This window comes from Natator depressus, chromosome 25 (genome assembly GCF_965152275.1).
Source record: "Natator depressus isolate rNatDep1 chromosome 25, rNatDep2.hap1, whole genome shotgun sequence".
In the NCBI taxonomy this organism is placed as follows: domain Eukaryota; kingdom Metazoa; phylum Chordata; order Testudines; family Cheloniidae; genus Natator; species Natator depressus.
Window position 1 is genome coordinate 1,905,714 of NC_134258.1, and position 18,868 is coordinate 1,924,581.

The window sequence follows — 18,868 nt, forward strand, 5'->3', positions numbered from 1 at the left end:
TATGAAGTTTCACAGCATTTTAAACACTGCATGTCAGCACCTGCATGCTTTAGAAAGCATATATCTGCCCAATACAGTTGTTCTAAAACAAGTCCAGTGCTCAAGAGAGAGTTTACAAAGCTGTATATCTATATAACATAAACACCCAAACCCCTATGTTCAAAGACCATTAAGATTATGGAGGCTACATCTACACTACAGCCAGGATGGACACTCTGAGATCGATCCACCGGTGGTCGATTTAGTGGGTCCAAAGACCCACCAAATCAACAGCAGATCGCTCTCCAGTCAACCCCTGTACTCTATCCCCAACGAGAAGAGTAAGGTAAGACAAGAGGAGAGTTTCTTCTGTCAAGCCCCCGCAGTGTAAACCTTGTGGTAACTCGACCTAAGATATGTCAACTCCAGCTATGGGAACATAGCTGGAGTTGCATAGCGTAAGTCTACTTACTGGGGTAGTACAGACATAGCCAAAGTCAAGCACTCAAAAGTTAAGGTAATATCAGAATTAAGGTTGCCTATGCAACTTTAATTTGGCCCCCTTTGAGCATATGCACTATCAAGCACTCTTTGATTACATGCTTGCATACTACTTCCCCTCCCCCCCCCAACCCCTGTCTCATTCAGCACACAGGGTAGACACTCTGGTTTGCTGAATTCTAGTGCAAGAGCCCACATCAAGGTTTCATCTGAGAGTTTTCTAACCACAGTTAATGCAAACCAGTAACCTAGGCCATGTCTATACTCTTGTCACAGGCTGTGATTGCTTTGACCTAGCTAACTCGCATACTCATAGCAGGGAAGTTATGGCAGCATGTGGACTAGCCCCCTGAGTACTTACCCAGGATTCAGGGTGGCTTGTACAGCCCACATTGAAGCAAACGCCTGCTACCAGCACTCAAGTGACCTAGATTAAAGCTGGCTCAGGTATGACGACATGAACTGCCATTGCACCCCCAACAGAAATCAGAATGATTATAAAATGAGAACGATTAACTCTCAGATGTAAGGGTATGAATAGGTCCATTTGATGAGACTTTCCAAGTGTTTTGCTTTTATGTTGACTGCAGAAGAGGGAATATTTTAACATCCTGAACTTACAGTTCCTGAACTTTTTTTCTTTTTTGTAGCAATTTAACTGCAACTGGGCTTAACTGGGAGATATGAAAATACCCAAATCAAGTCAATCAGAATTATTTACTTACCAAACCGCCATTGAGACAATCTTCATAACTGCTTCATTCAGACACTGGCACACGTTGACTAAAGGAGTTCCACGCTCACCCATTTTCCCTAGAAGGAGGCCTGCAACCAGACATGTTAACTTGAGTTACTAAACAGCATTGATATGGAACATAGAATCAGAGGATTGGAAGGGACATCGAGAGGTCGTCTAGTCCAGTCCCCTGCAATTATGGCAGGACTAATATCCAATCTAAACCTCCGTTGCTGCAATTTAAGTCCATTGTTTCTTGTCCTATCCTCAGAAGTTAAGAACAACAATTTTTCTCCCTCCTCCTTGTAACAACCTTTTATGTACTTGTAAACTGATGTCCCCGCTCAGTCTTCTCTTTTCCAGACTAAACAACCCAGTTTTTTCAATCTTCCCTCATAGGTCATGTTTTCTAGACATTTAATCATTTTGGTTGCTCTTCTCTGGACTTTCTCCAATTTGTCCACATCCTTCCTGAAATGTGGCATCCAGACCTGGACACAATACTCCAGTTGAGGTCTAATCAGCACAGAGTGTAGCGGAAGAATTACTTCTTGTGTCTTGCTTACAACACTCCTGCTAATACATCCCAGAATGATGTTTCCTTTTTTTGCAACAGCGTTACACAGTTGACTCATATTTAGTTTGTGATTCACTATGACCCCCAGATCCCTTTCCACAGTACTCCTTCCTAGGCAGTCATTCCCCATTTTGTATGTGTGCAACTGATTGTTCCTTCCTAAGTGGAGTACTTTGCATTTGTCCGTATTGAATTTCATCCTATTTACTTCAGACCATTTCTCCAGTTTGTCCAGATCTTTTTGAATTATAATCATACCCTCCAAAGCACTTGCAACCCCTCCCAGTTGGTATCATTCACAAACTTTATGAGTGTACGCTCTATTCCATTATCTAAATCATTGATGAAGATATTGAACAGAATCGGACCCAGAACTGATCCCTGTGGGACCCCACTCATTATGTCCTTCCAGCATGACTGTGAACCACTAATAACTACTCTCTGGGAACGGTTTTCCAACCAGTTATGCTCCCATCTTATAGTAGCTCCATCTAGGTTGCATTTCCCTGGTTTGTTTAAGAGAAGCTCATGCAAGACAGTATAAAAAGCTTTACTAAAGTCAGGATATACCACGTCTACCACTTCCCCCATATCCACTAGGCTTGTTACCCTGTCAAAGAAAGCTATCAGGTTGGTTTGACAGGATTTGTTCTTGAGGTGAAAGTAAGCTGGTACGGTACAGTACACCGTGCCACACTGGACCGGCTTCCCCGGTGGTGATTTAAAGGGCCCGGGGCTCGAGCCACTGTGGGGAGCCCCAGGCCCTTTAAATCACCGCCAGAGCCCTGCCGCCGCTACTCCAGGGCTCCTGCAGTGGGGCTCTGGTGGTGATTTAAAGGGCCAGGGGCTCGGGCTGCTGCGGGGAGCCCCAGGCCCTTTAAAGCACCACCCAAGCCTGCTGCCGGAGCCCCAGGCTAGCAGCGGCAGGCTCTGTCGGTGATTTAAAGGGCCCAGAGATTTAAAGGCCACGCCTCTTCCGGTTGAGGCCATGCCCCCACTCAGGACTCCGGCGTACTGGTAAGTCCTTTAAGTTACTTTCACCCCTGTGCTGACTGTTATTTATCACCTTATTATCTTCTAGATTTTGCAAATTGATTCTTAATTATTTGCTCCATTATCTTTCTGGGTACAGAAGTTAAGCTGACTGTTCTGTAGTTCCCTGGGTTGTCCTTATTTCCCATTTTATAGATGGGCACGAGATTTGCCCTTTTCCAGTCTTCTGGAATCTCTCCTGTCTTCCATGACTTTTCAAAGATAATTGCTAATGGCTCAGCTATCTCAGTCAGCTCCTTGAGTATTCTAGGATGTATTTCATCACAGCCTGGTGACTTGAAGCTAAGTAATTCTTAACTTGTTCTTTCAACATGCAAAGACCTTCAGTCGCTGGTGGCTGCAATATAGGGTCAATTGACAGACTCCCAAAAGAGCAAATTTCTATTCGAGATAAACATCCTTGCAATTTATATTATTATTATTATTTATTATTCATGTTTATTACAGTAGGACCTAGGGACCAGTCAAGAACAGGGCCCCAGTGTGCTAAATACTGCACAAACACAGAGTCAAGGACAGTTCCTTACATCAAGGAGCTGGCAATCCAAGGCTATGTCTTTACTGCAAAGTTAGCTCGAGTTATCTATACTCGAGTTACCACCGCTCCAGTTAGCCTCGCTTGAGGGAGAGTGGACACACTGCAAAATAACAATCAAGCTGCACAGAGTGATTGGATCAGCAGCACAGAGCAGCTGCATCCGCACTGCATTATTTGCTCCAGCATCAGCAGCACTGAAGTGTTATTCCCCTACAAACTTCTGGGAGTCAGTTTAGGAACAACATTTGACTTATACCTTGAGCTGCTACTGCAGTGAAGACAAACCCAAAGTAGAAAGTCAAACACTGGGCAGGGAAGAGGGATATAACAAGCTTCGGACCTCTGTAAAATTTATCTGAACTTATTTAGCCCCATATCCTGACCCCACCCTCCCTGAAGTCACGTTATCTTTCCCTAACAACCTGGGGTTATGATAGACTCATAGACTTTAAGGTCAGAAGGGATCATCGTGATCATCTAGTCTGACCTCCTGCACATTGCAGGCCACAGAACCTCACTCACCCACTCCTGTGATAGACCCCTAACATCTGGCTGAGTTACTGAAGTCCTCAAAGCACAGTTCAAAGACTTCAAGTTACAGAGAAGTCTGATCTGGCCCCTTCTTTTGGGCAGGGAGTTGGTAGGCCTACTTCCCCACCACCAAGCAGTAACTTCTAGAGGCAGGTGGACTATTTTTCCTGCTCCTATTTGGTAGTAACAGAATAATCCGTTTCCTGTGGCACTGACCCTCCAAAAGTTAGTTTTGTGAGATTAATACAGCCCATAATGCAACAGGCTAAACTATCCCTCCTCTTGAATGAGGGGGATTGCAACTTATTTCTACTATAGTACTGTATTTACCTAATAGCATGTGACATTGCCTATTCTTGTTTGATTCCATAATGACAAATCCTACTGTGCTGGTCACACTCAGGAGTCAAGACTGCTGGGGAGCCGTAACTCTCAATTTCCTAGCTTTTAACAAAATAAAAGTAGTTCTTCGAGTATCTGCCAACATGGTTCCCATGGCATGTGAGGTCAAATTTACTGGGAAGCAAAAGTGTCTGCTAGGGCCACCCTGCACCCTTGGTGTCCTTGTGTCCCTCCATCCCCACACAGAGTAAGGCCATCTGACTTTCAGTTTCTTCTTACCGCCTATATGTGAGACAGAATGCCTTCAGTGCCAGCCTGCTTCTCAGTGATCCTACTGCAGTTAGTTGCTGGTGACTGGTTAGTGCAGTTATTAGGTAGTCAGCCCTTTTCATTTACCCATTGGCTTTACCAACGTTTTTTAAAAAATTTCCTAGGTAGCTAGATGGCTTGGAGCCCCCTTGGAGTTGAGCTGTTACAGCAGAAGCTACATCCACAGGTTTAAGACATGCCCCTCCTTTGATGCTTCTATGCCACTCAATGATGGGCGCGCTTAAATGCTTTTCTTGTTTTGGCAAAGGGCATATCCCTGGCTGTTGCTCCCTGTGCTGCTCTTTTCCAAGCGACACAGCAGGCTTGGGGTGCCTGCCTAAAGTTGTTTTTCTGGAGTGCTCCGTGAAGGCTTCTCCCACATGATGAAGAACGATATATCTAAGGCTCAGGCCTCCATCCAGTCCCTCTCAGCTAGCACCCCATTAAGATTCCACCCTGACCACCAACCCTGAGACACCCAAAAGACCCCAGGTATCAAGTTTGATCCATGTGCCAATTGTCTCAAGAAGGGGTAGCAATGAGCATCACTCCAGAGATGAGAGAGAGAGGTCTCCTTCTCCAGGGCCTTCAGAATCACACAAGAGACTCGTCTCAAGCTCTGCAGCTGAGGGGCAGCTAATGATCTAAGATCCCTTTGGTGCCCTGATACTAGTATGAACAGAGTGCCTGTGGTACCAGCTAAATCCAGTGAGCACCTTTCCTCTGGCTTTCTGGGTACCCAGCCCATCGATACCGTCCTCCTTGGCATCCGTGGCCTGTTGATCACAGAGTGACGTGTCTGTGGGCCTAGTACTGCAGTCACACTTGCTGGCTCATATGACACCAGGAGTGCTAACTAGACCTTTGGCCACCAAATCCATAGCAACACATGTAGCAGCTGGGCCATCGGTACTGTCTACACCCCTCGCAGGTAGAAGGAATGCAGAAGCACCCTAGTACACCAGAAAGGGTAGCCCTACACTGGCAGAGGTGTATTCCTTGGTCTTCTCCATCAGGACATAGTAAAGACTCATCGACTCATCCCCCTTCCCCTCCATGGGCACCACACTGGGAGTAAGGGAGGGCAAGGGGTAGGACTGCTGTGTGTTGAGCATCTATTCAACCTACCCTTTGAAAGATGGTCCAGGAGGATCTAAATATTTATTATAGTTGCTTTAATTCATAAGTTACACTGAGCCATTGACGTGAAACTCCAGAGAACCCCTAGATAAGCCACAGAGGAGTAGGAAATTATAGTCGGTATGGGCTTAACTGAGATCCTTCCACTCAGCCCAGAGTAAGGGTTGGCATGTAACAGTGGCACTTTCTGTTGTCCCCTTGCTTGGAGAGGGGAGGACAGGGGAGTTAGCTATTCCCCTGCTGTGCTGGCGGGAGGGAGGAAGTTACTCTTCCTTCCCAGGTACCCAGCCAGCAGCTCTAGCTGGAGGTGGGAGCTGTGGAGCCAAGGTTCCTCCATCTTCACCTCCTCTCTGCCACTTGCTCATGGGGGAGGGGTGTGCACTGGGTTAGCTGCCCTCATGTGCCAGGTAAAGGCTAGTTCAGTGGTTTTCAAACGTTTTGTATTGGTGACCCCTTCCACACAGCAAGCCTCTGAGTGTGACCCCTCTCATAAATTAAAAATGAGGGGGGTTGATTTAATTTAATGGGGGCTTGGGGCTGTCAGCCTCACAGAGCTGGCAGCTCATGACCCCCATGCACCCACCTTGTGACCCCGAGGGGCCATGACCCCTAGTTTGAGAACCCCTAGGCTACTGTCTGTCTAGCCCTAGAGAGAGAGCAGTTAGATCCCTTTCTGTCAGTCACTCCCCGGGAGAATGTCTGTGCCGTGTATGTTGGAACCACAGAGAGAATTCCCTCATATGGCCAGCTAGAAAATAGCAACCGCTGTCCTGTTCTAGGAGCCTGTGATGACTTCAGAATGGCATGGGATGGGCTGAGATACTGGCCCAAATGAGCGTCATTAGAATTCTGTTCATAATCTTCAAGTTTAATGTTAGGTTTCAGAGTAACAGCCGTGTTAGTCTGTATTCGTAAAAAGAAAAAAGAAAAGGAGGACTTGTGGCACCTTAGAGACTAACCAGTTTATTTGAGCATGAGCTTTCGTGAGCTACAGCTCACTTCATCAGATGCATAGAAACAGCAACCCCCAGGCTGAAGCTCTGGACAGCCAGAGGCAAGGCAGTGTCCATTGAAGGTGCTACCTGAAGAACCAAAGGGGGAAACTACCTGAAGCCAGTGCATGTTCAGGTTACGCGGCAAATCCCACCTGCTTGCAGAAGGCTTCACTCAGTATCTGAAGACAAGGAATTACAATAAAAAAAACACACAGTGAGCAAATGCTGCTGACCCTGGGGAGAACTGAGTCCACGATGGACGTCTCCTCAAATCTTGAAGGAATGTCTGTGTGGAGCACCTGCCTCTGTATCTAGTCTGCCATCTGCCATCTCCTTTCAGAGGTCCAGTTGCCACATCACAATCATTCCATTCCAACACTGAACTGACCTTCCTTCCTGCCGGTCCCACTCTGCTACCTCCCTTCTCTACTACTAAAGACAATTCCTCCCTCCTTCCCCCTCCCAGTTTCATGGTCTTGGTGTAATCTTCATCTCTTTTGTCTACTGCTCCTGCCTTCACCCCCATATGCAGTCTCTAGGCCACATCCTGTCAGTTCTTCCCCTTTATTATAACCAGATACACCATTTCCTCTATCCCCCCGCTTCCCCTGGTCCATGATCTCACCCGGATCACTGCTACCTTCTCTTCTCACCTCTCTTCCTTCAGTCTATTCAAAACATCCCTGTCCATCAGTCACCTTTCTCTCCCACTGTGCTGACACATCACCTCCATCCCTTTAAGTCTCTTAATTGGCTTTGTGCACCTTACCACAGTAGTTCTCAAACAGGGGTACATGTACCCCTGCGGGTGTGCAGAGCTCTTCCAGGGGTAATCAACTCATCTAGAGATTTGCCTAGTTTTACAACAGGCGATGTAAAAAACCCTAGCGATGTCAGTAGAAACTAAAATTTCATACAGTGACTAGTTTATACTACTTTGTATGCTACACACTGAAATGCAAGCACCCAATATTTATATTCCAATTGATTTATTTTATAATTATATGGTAAAAACAAGGAAGCTAGCACTTTTTCATTAACAGTGTGGCTGTGACACTTTTGTATTTTTACGTGTGATTTTGTAAGCAAGTAGTTTTTAAGTGAGATGAAACTTGGGGTACACAAGACAAATCAGCCTCCTGAAAGGGATGCCGTGGTCTGAAGGGGTTGAGAACCATTGCCTTACCACATCAAGTTCCCTCCCCTTCAGAGCCTTACCTAGTCTTGCCCCTGACTTACATCTCTGATCTCATGCCCTCCTGTTCTGTTCTCTCCTTACTCCTCCACTCATCTGCTTTTCATTTTCAGCTTCATCTTCGACCATGTCGTCCCAGTGCTTGGAACAATCTCCAATTTCTTGCTGCCAGCAACTCATCTTTCCTTCCTCACCTCCCCAACTTAAAATCCAGAATCTTTCCTTTTTTGTTCACCCATCATCTAGCCTCAATTTCCCTTCCCTCATTTGCTGTTCTACGATGGCTTGGTTCTGTTAGGTTACAAACACAGAATACAGAGTAGCAGCTGTGTTAGTCTGTATTCGCAAAAAGAAAAGGAGGACTTGTGGCACCTTAGAGACTAACCAATTTATTTGAGCATGAGCTTTCGTGAGCTACAGCTCACTTCATCGGATGCATTCAGTGGAAAATACAGTGGGGAGATTTATATACACACAGACCATGAAACAATGGGTGTTACCATACACACTGTAACGTCTGTTCCTCAGACGTTCTTGTCAACTGCTGGAAATGGCCCACCTTGATTATCACTACAAAAGTTTCCCCCCCACCGCTCTCCTGCTGGTAATCGCTCACCTTAAGTGATCACTCTGGTTACAGTGTGCATGGTAACACCCATTGTTTCATGTTCTCTATGTATATAAATCTCCCCACTGTATTTTCCACTGAATGAATCCGATGAAGTGAGCTGTAGCTCACGAAAGCTTATGCTCAAATAAATTGGTTAGTCTCTAAGGTGCCACAAGTCCTCCTTTTCTTTTTGCAAACACAGAATAGAAACACTCCCTGCACTGAACAGTTTACACAGTGCTGTGTAAATTCCAGAGCATTATAAGTAACCTGTAATGATTTCTGATAACTGTGGTTACTTATGACCTAACTTTTCCAAATGTAGCCTGTCACCCCTTTTTAATTAGTTTTAACTATATGAAAAGTTTGGATGATTAGTGACAAGCTGTGTTATCTAGAAGAGCCCCAAAATGTTACAACATTATTTAAGGTTTCAGAGTAGCAGCCGTGTTAGTCTGTATCCGCAAAAAGAAAAGGAGTACTTGTGGCCCCTTAGAAACTAACAAATTTATTTGAGCATAAGCTTTTCTGAGCTACAGCTCACTTCATGGGATGCAACATCTGATGAAGTGAGCTGTAGCTCACGAAAGCTTATGTTCAGATAAATGTGTTAATCTCTAAGGTGCTTTTCTTTTCAAGTACTCCTTTTCTTTTTGCAAAATTATTTAAAACACTTAATAAAGAGCCTATTTTCAATAATTATTACCCATATTAATAGAATTACTTGTAAATTCTCACAAAATGCATCTTGTACTGGGAATACACGGAGAAGAAACCCTGCCTTGTTAAGTATGAACACAGAGGTTTAAATCAACGCAACCTTAACTATGGAGCTGCTATGATGCCTCCATAATTAAAAGCCTCCAAATAACGCTTGATCAGTGGGTAGCATGAAATCTGACTCTGTATTTGGCAAGTACCTATTGTAGCAGAGAAGATAACAATCCCCAAGACATTCATTTCACTGCTGGCCCCAGGCAGGGTCCGGTAGGTCATTTCCGGAGAGGGGGTGATCTCAAGAAGCACAGGCCTTTGAATTTCGGGATTTTCATCGTCAGGTGCAAAGTAAATGAAGCTGAGAGGTTTCCCTGGGATCTTTGGAAAGCCTGAAGATTTTACCACTGGGACGAGAACTGTTCGATACTGCAACAAAACCGAAGAAATTAAAAGATAATGGCCTACTCGCAAAGGACTGGATTGTGCGCCACTACCAGTGACTGGTGCCAGTTCAAGCCCAAAAACTGCAAGGGGGGAGCTTGTTCTGCATGAGGGAGAGTGATACAAAGATCAGCTTGAACTACCTCTGAAAATAAAAGAGATGAGCTGTGACCTGAGCAAGAAACCAGGATGGGAAAGTGTTTTTGTTCCCTTCAGATCACAGCCCAAGCATCCCTGTATGCAGTGTACAGGATGCACTTGAAGGTACATGCACAGGTCACTTACCTGCATGATAGACAGGGTGACGTATGTCCTGTTTTGGCTGGGACAGTCCATTTTAAGCCCTGTCCCTGGTGTCCCGATTTTTGTGTGTGTGCAAAACTGGGCATTTGTCCCATTTGCTCTTGTCAACTGAGCGTCAGCAAAAGCAAATGGGACAAATGCCCAGTTTTGCAAAAAAATGGGGCTTGCCCCCTCCTGGGGCATGGAGGAATGTTCGGGGGGAGTGAGCGGCAGTACCAGCCTCACCCGGAGGGCAGGGCCATCCCTACCCATACACAAAGTACGCAGCTGCATAGGGCACCAGGAAATTTGGGGCACCACATTTCCTGGTGCCCTGCACAGCTGTCTGCTGCTCCAGCCCCTGCCCCGGCTCTTGCCCATGGCCCCCACCCCTGCCTCTTCCCACCCCTGCTCTGCCCCCGCCCCGCCCCCACTCCCCTGAGGACTCCAGAAGCAGTCCTGCCTGTCCTCACTGGCAGGAGTAAATAGAGCCACCCGGCCCCAGCCTGCTCTGCGCCCCTGGCTCCCAGCAGTGCCGCCGGCGAGTGCTGGGGGGCGGTTCCCCCCTCCCCCAAAGCCTGGGAGCCAGGGGAGCGGAGCAGGCTGGGGCCAGGTCACTCCACTTCCCGCAGGAAGTGGCCAGCCCCTCCTCCCCCACACCGCGGAGGCCTGGGGCAGGGCCCCACACAGCCCCCCTGTGGGGGGGGGGCTACGTAAGGCACCAAAATAGCGAGGGACAGTCCTGCCAGAGGGGCTTGCTCAAGCAGTGACACCAGGGCCCAGGTCAGTCCTGCGTGTGGGGTGCATCCCCTAAGGCTCAAGCCAGCTCTGCACGGGGGCAGGGGGCAGCTCAGATGAACAACTCGTGCTGTGGTGACAACTGCCCCCAGCTAGGAGGGGTCGGCCTTGCTTTGCAGTCACCAGGACGGCGTTCCCTATGTCTCCCTCGCATTTCTCTCTCTTGCCTTTTTGCTTCACTCTCTTTTTTCCTTTCCTTGCTCATTGACCTTATGATCTTTCCTCCTGACTTTTTCAGTCTATTTCTTGCTCTATCCCACTTTTCTCCGTTGTGGAACAGTTCTTCTCTTTTCCTTCTCTCTTCCTCTTCAGATGTCTCCCCCTCTCGTGTTCCACATTCCAACCGCCCTGGGCTCTCCCCACCTTCACCGTCTCTCACATGCTTTCTTCTGCCTCACCCCCCGCCAAATCACGCTTTTCCCTTCACCCTGCAATTACTGCCTCCTTAGGAAAACCCAGCAACTACCAACCACAAGTGCACGTTCGCCTGGAATAGGCTGGTACCTGCCACAGGCTCCCTCTACCCAATCCACACGGTCCTTGTGACACAGCCTCCACCCTGCAAAATTCACACGTGCCAGTCTGCCTCTCCTCCCCGTCCCCATCACACATGCAGCCTCCTTCCCTTAGGCCGCCTCCCCCCTCCCCGCACCCACAGAGAGGCTCATTCTCCCCGCTCCAGTCCCCATCCATTCTCCCTTTCTGGTTCCTCACTCTTCATTTTTCGCCCTCCTCCCAGCTCTCTACCCTTCCTGCCCCTCTACCTCCTGGTGATTCCCCACCCGTACCCCAACATGCCCCTCGGGGTGGGGATGGCGCTTCTGGACAGGAGGCAGAAGCTCTGCTGTTCGCCCTTTCCCTGCAGGCTCTGCCATCTGGTACCAACAGGAGCTTGGGCCAGAGATAAAGCGAACGGCTCAGTTTAGAGCAGCATTAATGGCCAGATTTCCAAAGGAGTTGAGCCCTGCGGGTCTTTGGGAAATCTGGCCCTAGGCAATGAGAACGGGGAGTGGCTCGTTCTAGTGGAGAGCAGAAGACCCTTTTCATTTTTAACTCCCCATGTGTACGGAGGCTGAGTCTGGGGAGGATGGGACATATCACCAGCGAGGAAACCCCCACCCACCAACTGTGCAGCCTCCCAGCCAGGAGGGCTCAAAGCCTGGCCAGGGCACATGTGCAGCCCCAGCACACACGGCTGGGTTGAAGCTTCCAATCATGCGCCACGAGACGGGATCCACCCTTGTGACGAGCCACAGTCATTGTGGGAGAGTGTGGAAGGGGGGATGCTTCTTCCCGGCCAGGCTCCTACGGCAAAAGGTGCTAATCACTGATATTGAGAGAGCCACCCAAGCCCACAGGGTTGCCCATGTGACCCATCCCCATGAGGCTGTTCTCATTGTTCTCAGGAGCCTAGAGGTGACTTAGGAGCTCAGAATCAAGGGAACTCACCTGCTGGAATGAAGCCTCAATCAGGTTAGAAGGAAACATATTTCTGTAAGAGATGAATGAGACAGGAATGAATCAGCCGCATGAGCTTGAAAAGAAACTGGAGAACCTCTTTGCAGGATTAACATTCGTAGAATTAAGGCGAGTAAAGTACATTATGGCTCATGCTCATTCAGTTCTACTGTCCCCGTTCCAAGTTTAAATCAGGAGCAGAAATGGGATTGAAAAATCAAGTGATAACATGGCCGTTGAGCCAATTATGTAAACCCAGAGGCTAATGTTGTATTTCTGAGAACCCATTTGTCATAGAATTAACTAGGTGTTTTCATTGGCTATTGAGCCAAATCCTGCAGTCTTTACCTAGGGAAAACTCCAGGTAACATGGATGGGAGATTTACAGGAGTAGGGACTGAAGTATTTGGCCCACAGATGTGCTCAACATTGTAAATTCAGCAGGGGGAAGGCAGCAGTGGTATGAGTTTTGTGAAACTTCTCAAAAAATTGACTGCAAAATCCTTAACATCACATCCACCATATTCTCTCCACTGCCAAGAGGACAGCTGTGCAGTCCCTGAAATCTAACCACCAGATAAAAGAAAAGGAGTACTTGTGGCACCTTAGAGACTAACCAATTTATTTGAGCATGAGGTTTCGTGAGCTACAGCTCACTTCATCGGATGCATACTGTGGAAATTGCAGAAGACATTATTATATACACAGACACCATGAAACAATACCTCCTCCTACCCCACTCTCCTGCTGGTAATAGCTTACCAGCAGGAGAGTGGGGTAGGAGGAGGTATTGTTTCATGGTGTCTGTGTATATAATAATGTCTTCTGCAATTTCCACAGTATGCATCCGATGAAGTGAGCTGTAGCTCACGAAACCTCATGCTCAAATAAATTGGTTAGTCTCTAAGGTGCCACAAGTACTCCTTTTTTTTTTTTTGCGAATACAGACTAACACGGCTGTTACTCTGAAACCAACCACCAGATAGTGATCGAACCAGCAAAAGGGTCCTCAACCATAATGATTACGTAAATGAGGCCAGCTGACAACTCTCTGACACCAACTACTATAAAGAACCCAAAAATGACCCTATACCACAATTCACCCAGGAATTTAAGGACATAATCAAATCCTTCCCCAAACAACTTCAAGAAAAACTCTACAAACTCATCCCCATGAACACACCCTAGGGACCTTCTTTTCCTCCAGAAACTCCACAACATTAACAGCCTCCCTCAGAACACCATCTTTGCCCCCATCGATGTCACTTCCCTGTACACCATCTTCCCTCACAATGATGGCATCGCTGCCTGCCTCAAACAGCTACACGACAATGGACAACACTCAGAGACCCACCTCAAACACCTCACCAAACTCCTCCATTTCCGCCTCTCCCAATTTTACATTCAACAACAAACACTTTGTCCAGACCATGGGAGCAACCCTGGGTACTAGGATGGCTCCCCAATGTGCCAACCTCTTCATGGGCCACCTTGAAGAACAATTTCTGGACAAATGCACCAGGAAACCAGTGAACTACCTGAGACATCAATGATACTTCCGTCCTCTGGACAGACGACTTAAACTCCCTCACAGATTTTCACAACAACTTCAACCACCGCCACCCGTCCACTAAACTCTCTCTGGGACACTCCCACGCCAGCATCAACTTCCCGGCCACCACAATCAGCTTCAACAAAGGAATCCTACAGACAACTATATACAAGAAACACACAATCACCACGCCTACCTTCACATGTCCAGTAACCACCCCAAACACACCAAGAAATCTGTTCGCTGCAGTCAGGCATTCACATACCACAGAATATGCTCAGAGGAGAAAGTCCGGGATATAGACCTTAACACGCTTGAAACCACCTTTGCCAAACAAGGGCACCCCACCAGAGAAGTAGATTGCATCATGGACTGGGCCACCCAAATGCCCTGAGAGAACCTGCTTCAACACAGAAATAAAACCCCTTCTGACCCCACACCCCTAGTTGTCACCTACCACCCCAGTCTGGAACCCATATAGGGTATCATCAAACAACTACAACCCATATTTGATGGGGACCCCATCCTGAAAGAAATTTTTCCTGAATCCCCACTTCTGACCTTCAAACACCCTGCAACCTCTCCAAGCTCAGCATCAGAAGTAAGCTCTCCATTGATCAGGACCCACCAACTCAAAGCAGCACCAGACCCTGCCAGAACAGCAGATGCAAAACCTGCAGCCATATCTCCACTGCTATGATGATCAACACCCCCCACAACACACCTTTCAAGATCTATGGATCCTACACACGCCTATCACAACATCTCGTGTACCTCGTCCAGTGCACTAAAAATGCCCACAAAACAGCTGTGTGGGTGAAATCAGACAATCACTACACTCTCAAATGAACTTACACAGGAAAATGATAAAAGACAAAAACACCCCAACCCCTGGGAGCTTAAATTCATTACTCTGCTAGACACTAAAAATCACGGACTGACAAGAGACACTGGATTTAGGCCCTGTCTACACTGGCAAGTCTCTGCGCAGTAAAGCAGCTGTGAGCACGGTAACGCCCGAGGTGAGCACATGGCCAAGCCACTGAGTGCGCAGAAACTGCGCAGTTGCAGCGCTCTAAAAAACCCACCCCGATGAGAGGCGTCGAGCTCCCTGCGCCCGGGGTACAGAGCTGCAAAGCAACAGACAATGATGTTAAATCTTCATATTGCATCGTCTGCACCGATCACAATCACCTCCTAGCATTACGAGCATTGCGCTCCCAAGCATAGCAACAAATATTAGTGGCTTTCAGCTTCAAATTGCTGCCTCAAGGCATCCCTGATCCTTATGGCCTCATGCTGTGCCCCTCTAATAGCACTGACCTCTGGCTGTTTAAACTCAGCCTTCAGGCGCTGAGCCTCTGCGATCCAGCCCTGAGTGAAGCTTTCACCCTTCCCTTCACAAATATTATGAAGCGTACAGCACGTGGCTATAAGCCTAGGATTATTGTCATCAGCCAGGTCCAGCCTCCCACAGCGGCAGCACCAGCAGGCCTTTAAAAGGCCAAAAGCGCACTCCACAGTCATTCTGCACTTGCTTAGCTTGTTGTTGAACTGCTCCTTGCTGCTGTCAAGGTGCCCCATTTATGGCTTCATAAGCCATGGCATTAAGGGGTAAGCAGGGTCTCCCAGGATCACAATGGGCATTTTGACTTCCCCTACGGTGATTTTCTGGTCCAGGAAGAAAGTCCCGGCTTGCAGCTTCCTGAACAGGCCAGTGTTCCAAAAGATGCGTGCGTCATGCACCTTTCCGGGCCAGCCTGCGTTAATGTCTGTGAAATGCCCCCAGTGATCTACAAGCACCCGGAAAACCATAGAGAAATACCCCTTCCAATTAATGTACTTGCTGGCCAGGTGATCTGGTGCCAGAATTGGAATATGCTTGCCATCGATCGCCCCTCCGCAGTTAGGGAAGCCCATTTGTGCACAGCCATCCACAGTGTCACGCACATTGCCCACAGTCACGGTCTTCTGGAGCAGGATGCGATTAATGGCCCGGCACACTTCAGTCAACACGAGTCCAATGGTAGACTGTCCCACTCCGACCTGGTTAGCAACCAATCGGTAGCAGTCTGGAGTAGCCAGCTTCCACAGTGCAATCGCCATGTGCTTCTCCAGCAACAGGGCAGCTCTCATTCTCGTGTCCTTGCGCCGCAGGGCTGGGGCGGGATCCTCACACCGTCCCATGAACATGTCTTTCCTCATGCGAAAGTTCTGCAGCCACTGCTCGTCACCCCAGACGTGCATCGCACTGTGATCCCACCACTCAGTGCTTGTTTCCCGAGCCCAAAAGTGGCATTCCACGGTGGTCAGCACCTCCATGAATGCCACAAGCAATCTCGTGTCATAGCTACTATGCATGGCGAGATCAACGTCGCACTCCTCTTGCCTCTGTAGTTTAAGGAATAACTCCACTGCCACTCATGATGTGCTGGTCAGAGCAAGCAGCATCCTGGGCATCAGCTTGGGATCCATTCCTGCAGCCCGAAGAGACAGAGCACGCAGCGCACAAACCATTGATGATTTAGTGGGGATTGGTCCCGCTTTGAGCAGGGGGTGGACTAGATGACCTCCTGAGGTCCCTTCCAACCCTGAGATTCTATGATTCTATGAAAGATGGCACCAAATGCGGACGGAAGCCCAGGGACTGCTGGGATGAGAAGCAATGCATCATGTGTCACTGGGACAGAACCCAGGATGCCCCATGACCCCCTCTGCCTTCTCACAACTCTTAGCGGCAGAAGAGGAAGAGATGCTCGGTGGGACAGCTGCCCAGAGTGCACTGCTCCGAATACCGCTGCAAGTGCCACAAGGGTGAACACACTATTGTGCCGGCAGCTGACAGTGTGAACACACCACAGCGGCTTCCCTTCAGCGCGCTCTGAGCGGCGCTGGAACTCCCGGCGCTGCCACTCTGCCAGTGCAGACACACCCTTATTGTTTATTACAACAATCTGTAACCCACGCACCCCCTCTTTTTGTCCTCTGACTGCAGAGGTGTTAACGGGGCACTGTACCTTGAATGGTCCCTTACAATATGTGCTAACTGCTTATGCTAAACAAGCTGTTCCCCCTTGCATTTTCCTGTGAGTTTTGATGTAGTTCCTTTCCCAGACCAGAAGAAGAGCTCTGTGTGTCTCAAAAGTGTGTCTCTTTCACCACCAGAAGTTGATTCAATAAAAGATATTCCCTCACCCACCGAGTCTCTCAAATATCCTGGGCTACAACTACATGGCATACAAACTATTTCTCTACGTTTCAGAATTCATTGAGCACTTAGTAACCTGCTCCCTTCATGTCACTGGCTGGGCTCTGGTCACTCCTGCTAAAGCCTGGCTGCCAGACACAAGCCAGTCAGAGCCCTTGCTAGAGGCCTGCAGCCGCCTGGCTGAAGTGGGAGAGTGGAAGGAAGATGGTGGCCAGGGTGCCCAAGAGCTGCACTCATCATGACTCCATCCATGAACATAAGAACGACCACACTGGGTCAGACTAAAGGTCCATCTAGCCCAGTCTCCTGTCTTCTGACAGTGGCCCGTGCCAGGTGTCCCAGAGGGAATGAACAGAACAGGTAATCATCAAGTGATCCATCCCCTGTTGCTCATTTCCAGCCTCTGGCAAACAGAGGCTAGGGACACCATCCCTGCTCATCTTGGCTAATAGCCATTGATGGACCTATCCTCCATGAACTTATCTAGTTCTTTTTTTAACTCTGTTATAGTCTTGGCCTTCACAACATCCTTTGGCAAGGAGTTCCACAGGTTGACTGTGTGTTGTGTGAATACTTCCTTTTATTTGTTTTTAACCTGCTGCCTATTAATTTCCTTTGGTGACCCCTGGTTCTTATGTTATGAGGAGTAAATAACATGGGCAGTTTCTGCCAGTGGGGCTCCTGTGGAGGCCAGGCTGGAACTCAAAGCTGCCCTCCCTGAGCATAAGCCCCAGGGCGAGTGGCTGTGGGGCTATCACCTGCCCCCCACTGGGGTATCTCTCAGGAGAGGGAGGGCAGCTGACTCAGTGCATGCACGTGGGGAAGCTGATGAGTTGATGGGGGGGGTATTGTGGGGGGAAGGGAAGAATTAACTGACTTTGTTGGGGCTCACAATGAGTGCATTCATTGCAGGGCTCCCTGCCCGTGGGGAGTAAGGAGAAAGCAGAAGGCTGCAGCTGAGGGAGTGACTTCTCAGTGCAGCTGGGCAAGAGCAGAGCCCCCTCACTGCACTGACCGTAGACACCTCGGGTGGGATCCACGGAAGGCTGTGGGCTTTGCAGTGCCGAGTGTCACAGCACCTAACTTTTGGGCACCTAGAAAATCACAGGAACAACACTGAGCTAAGTGCCTCGGCTCCTACACGATGACCCCGGCCCACACCGAACAGCCAGCAGAGGAGCAGCGGTGATGGCCACCTTAACTTTTAGCCCAGTGGTTGTAGCACTCACCTGGGATGTGGGATGTCCAGGTTCAGCTCCCCCCATCTCTGCCAGAGGGGAACCAGGATCCAGAGGTGGATTACGGATGTGTAGGGCGCTGGGCCAGAGCAAGTGGGGGCCCCCCTCCCCCTGCTCCTGCTGGGGAAATGGGGTCAGGGCACAGGGGCTTCCCCCATTCCCTGGCAGGAGCGCCAGGGCAGGTGGAGCAGGTCAGGGCACAGGGGTGCCCATTTTTCCAGAGTCCCCCCAATTGGCCAGGGTCCTGGGGGCCAATCCACCACTGCCAGGATCTGAACAGGCGTCTCCCCCATCCCGGATGGGTGCCCAACCACTGGACTACAGAGTGCCTCTCTTGCACTCACTTCCACCTTCCTCCCCACAATAACTAAGTGTTTATCCACAGTGGAATGGCCATGGGGCCAGAGAGACTGGAAATGACTCTGTGGCCTGGTGGTTCAGTCCCTGAGGTGGGAGACCCTGGGGGCCCAGTCCCCTTCCTCCAGTCACTCTTTTGTAATTGAGCCACAGTAGACCAGCTTCAGGGACCCAACATCCCCAGCTCAGTGGGTAGCACGCTCTCCTGAGAGGTGGGAGGCCCCTCTTCAAATCCTTTCACTACCCTGGCAGAGAGGGGGATTGAACCTGGGGTTGCTACACCCCAGGTGAGTGTGCTAACCACTGGGCTA

At 48.9% G+C, this 18,868-nt stretch overlaps 1 protein-coding gene across 1 annotated transcript in view; it reads right to left on the reverse strand.

Annotated features, from left to right (window-relative positions):
- LOC141977880 (excitatory amino acid transporter 5-like) overlaps window positions 1-18,868 on the reverse strand; it is an 81,521-nt gene that overhangs the window by 34,399 nt on the left and 28,254 nt on the right. The window contains exons 4-6 of the mRNA XM_074939643.1: window positions 12,194-12,236; window positions 9,427-9,649; window positions 1,206-1,305 (exon numbers count right to left, since the gene is read on the reverse strand). Coding sequence (XP_074795744.1) covers window positions 1,206-1,305; window positions 9,427-9,649; window positions 12,194-12,236 — 366 coding nt within the window. The remainder of the gene's footprint in view (window positions 1-1,205; window positions 1,306-9,426; window positions 9,650-12,193; window positions 12,237-18,868) is intronic.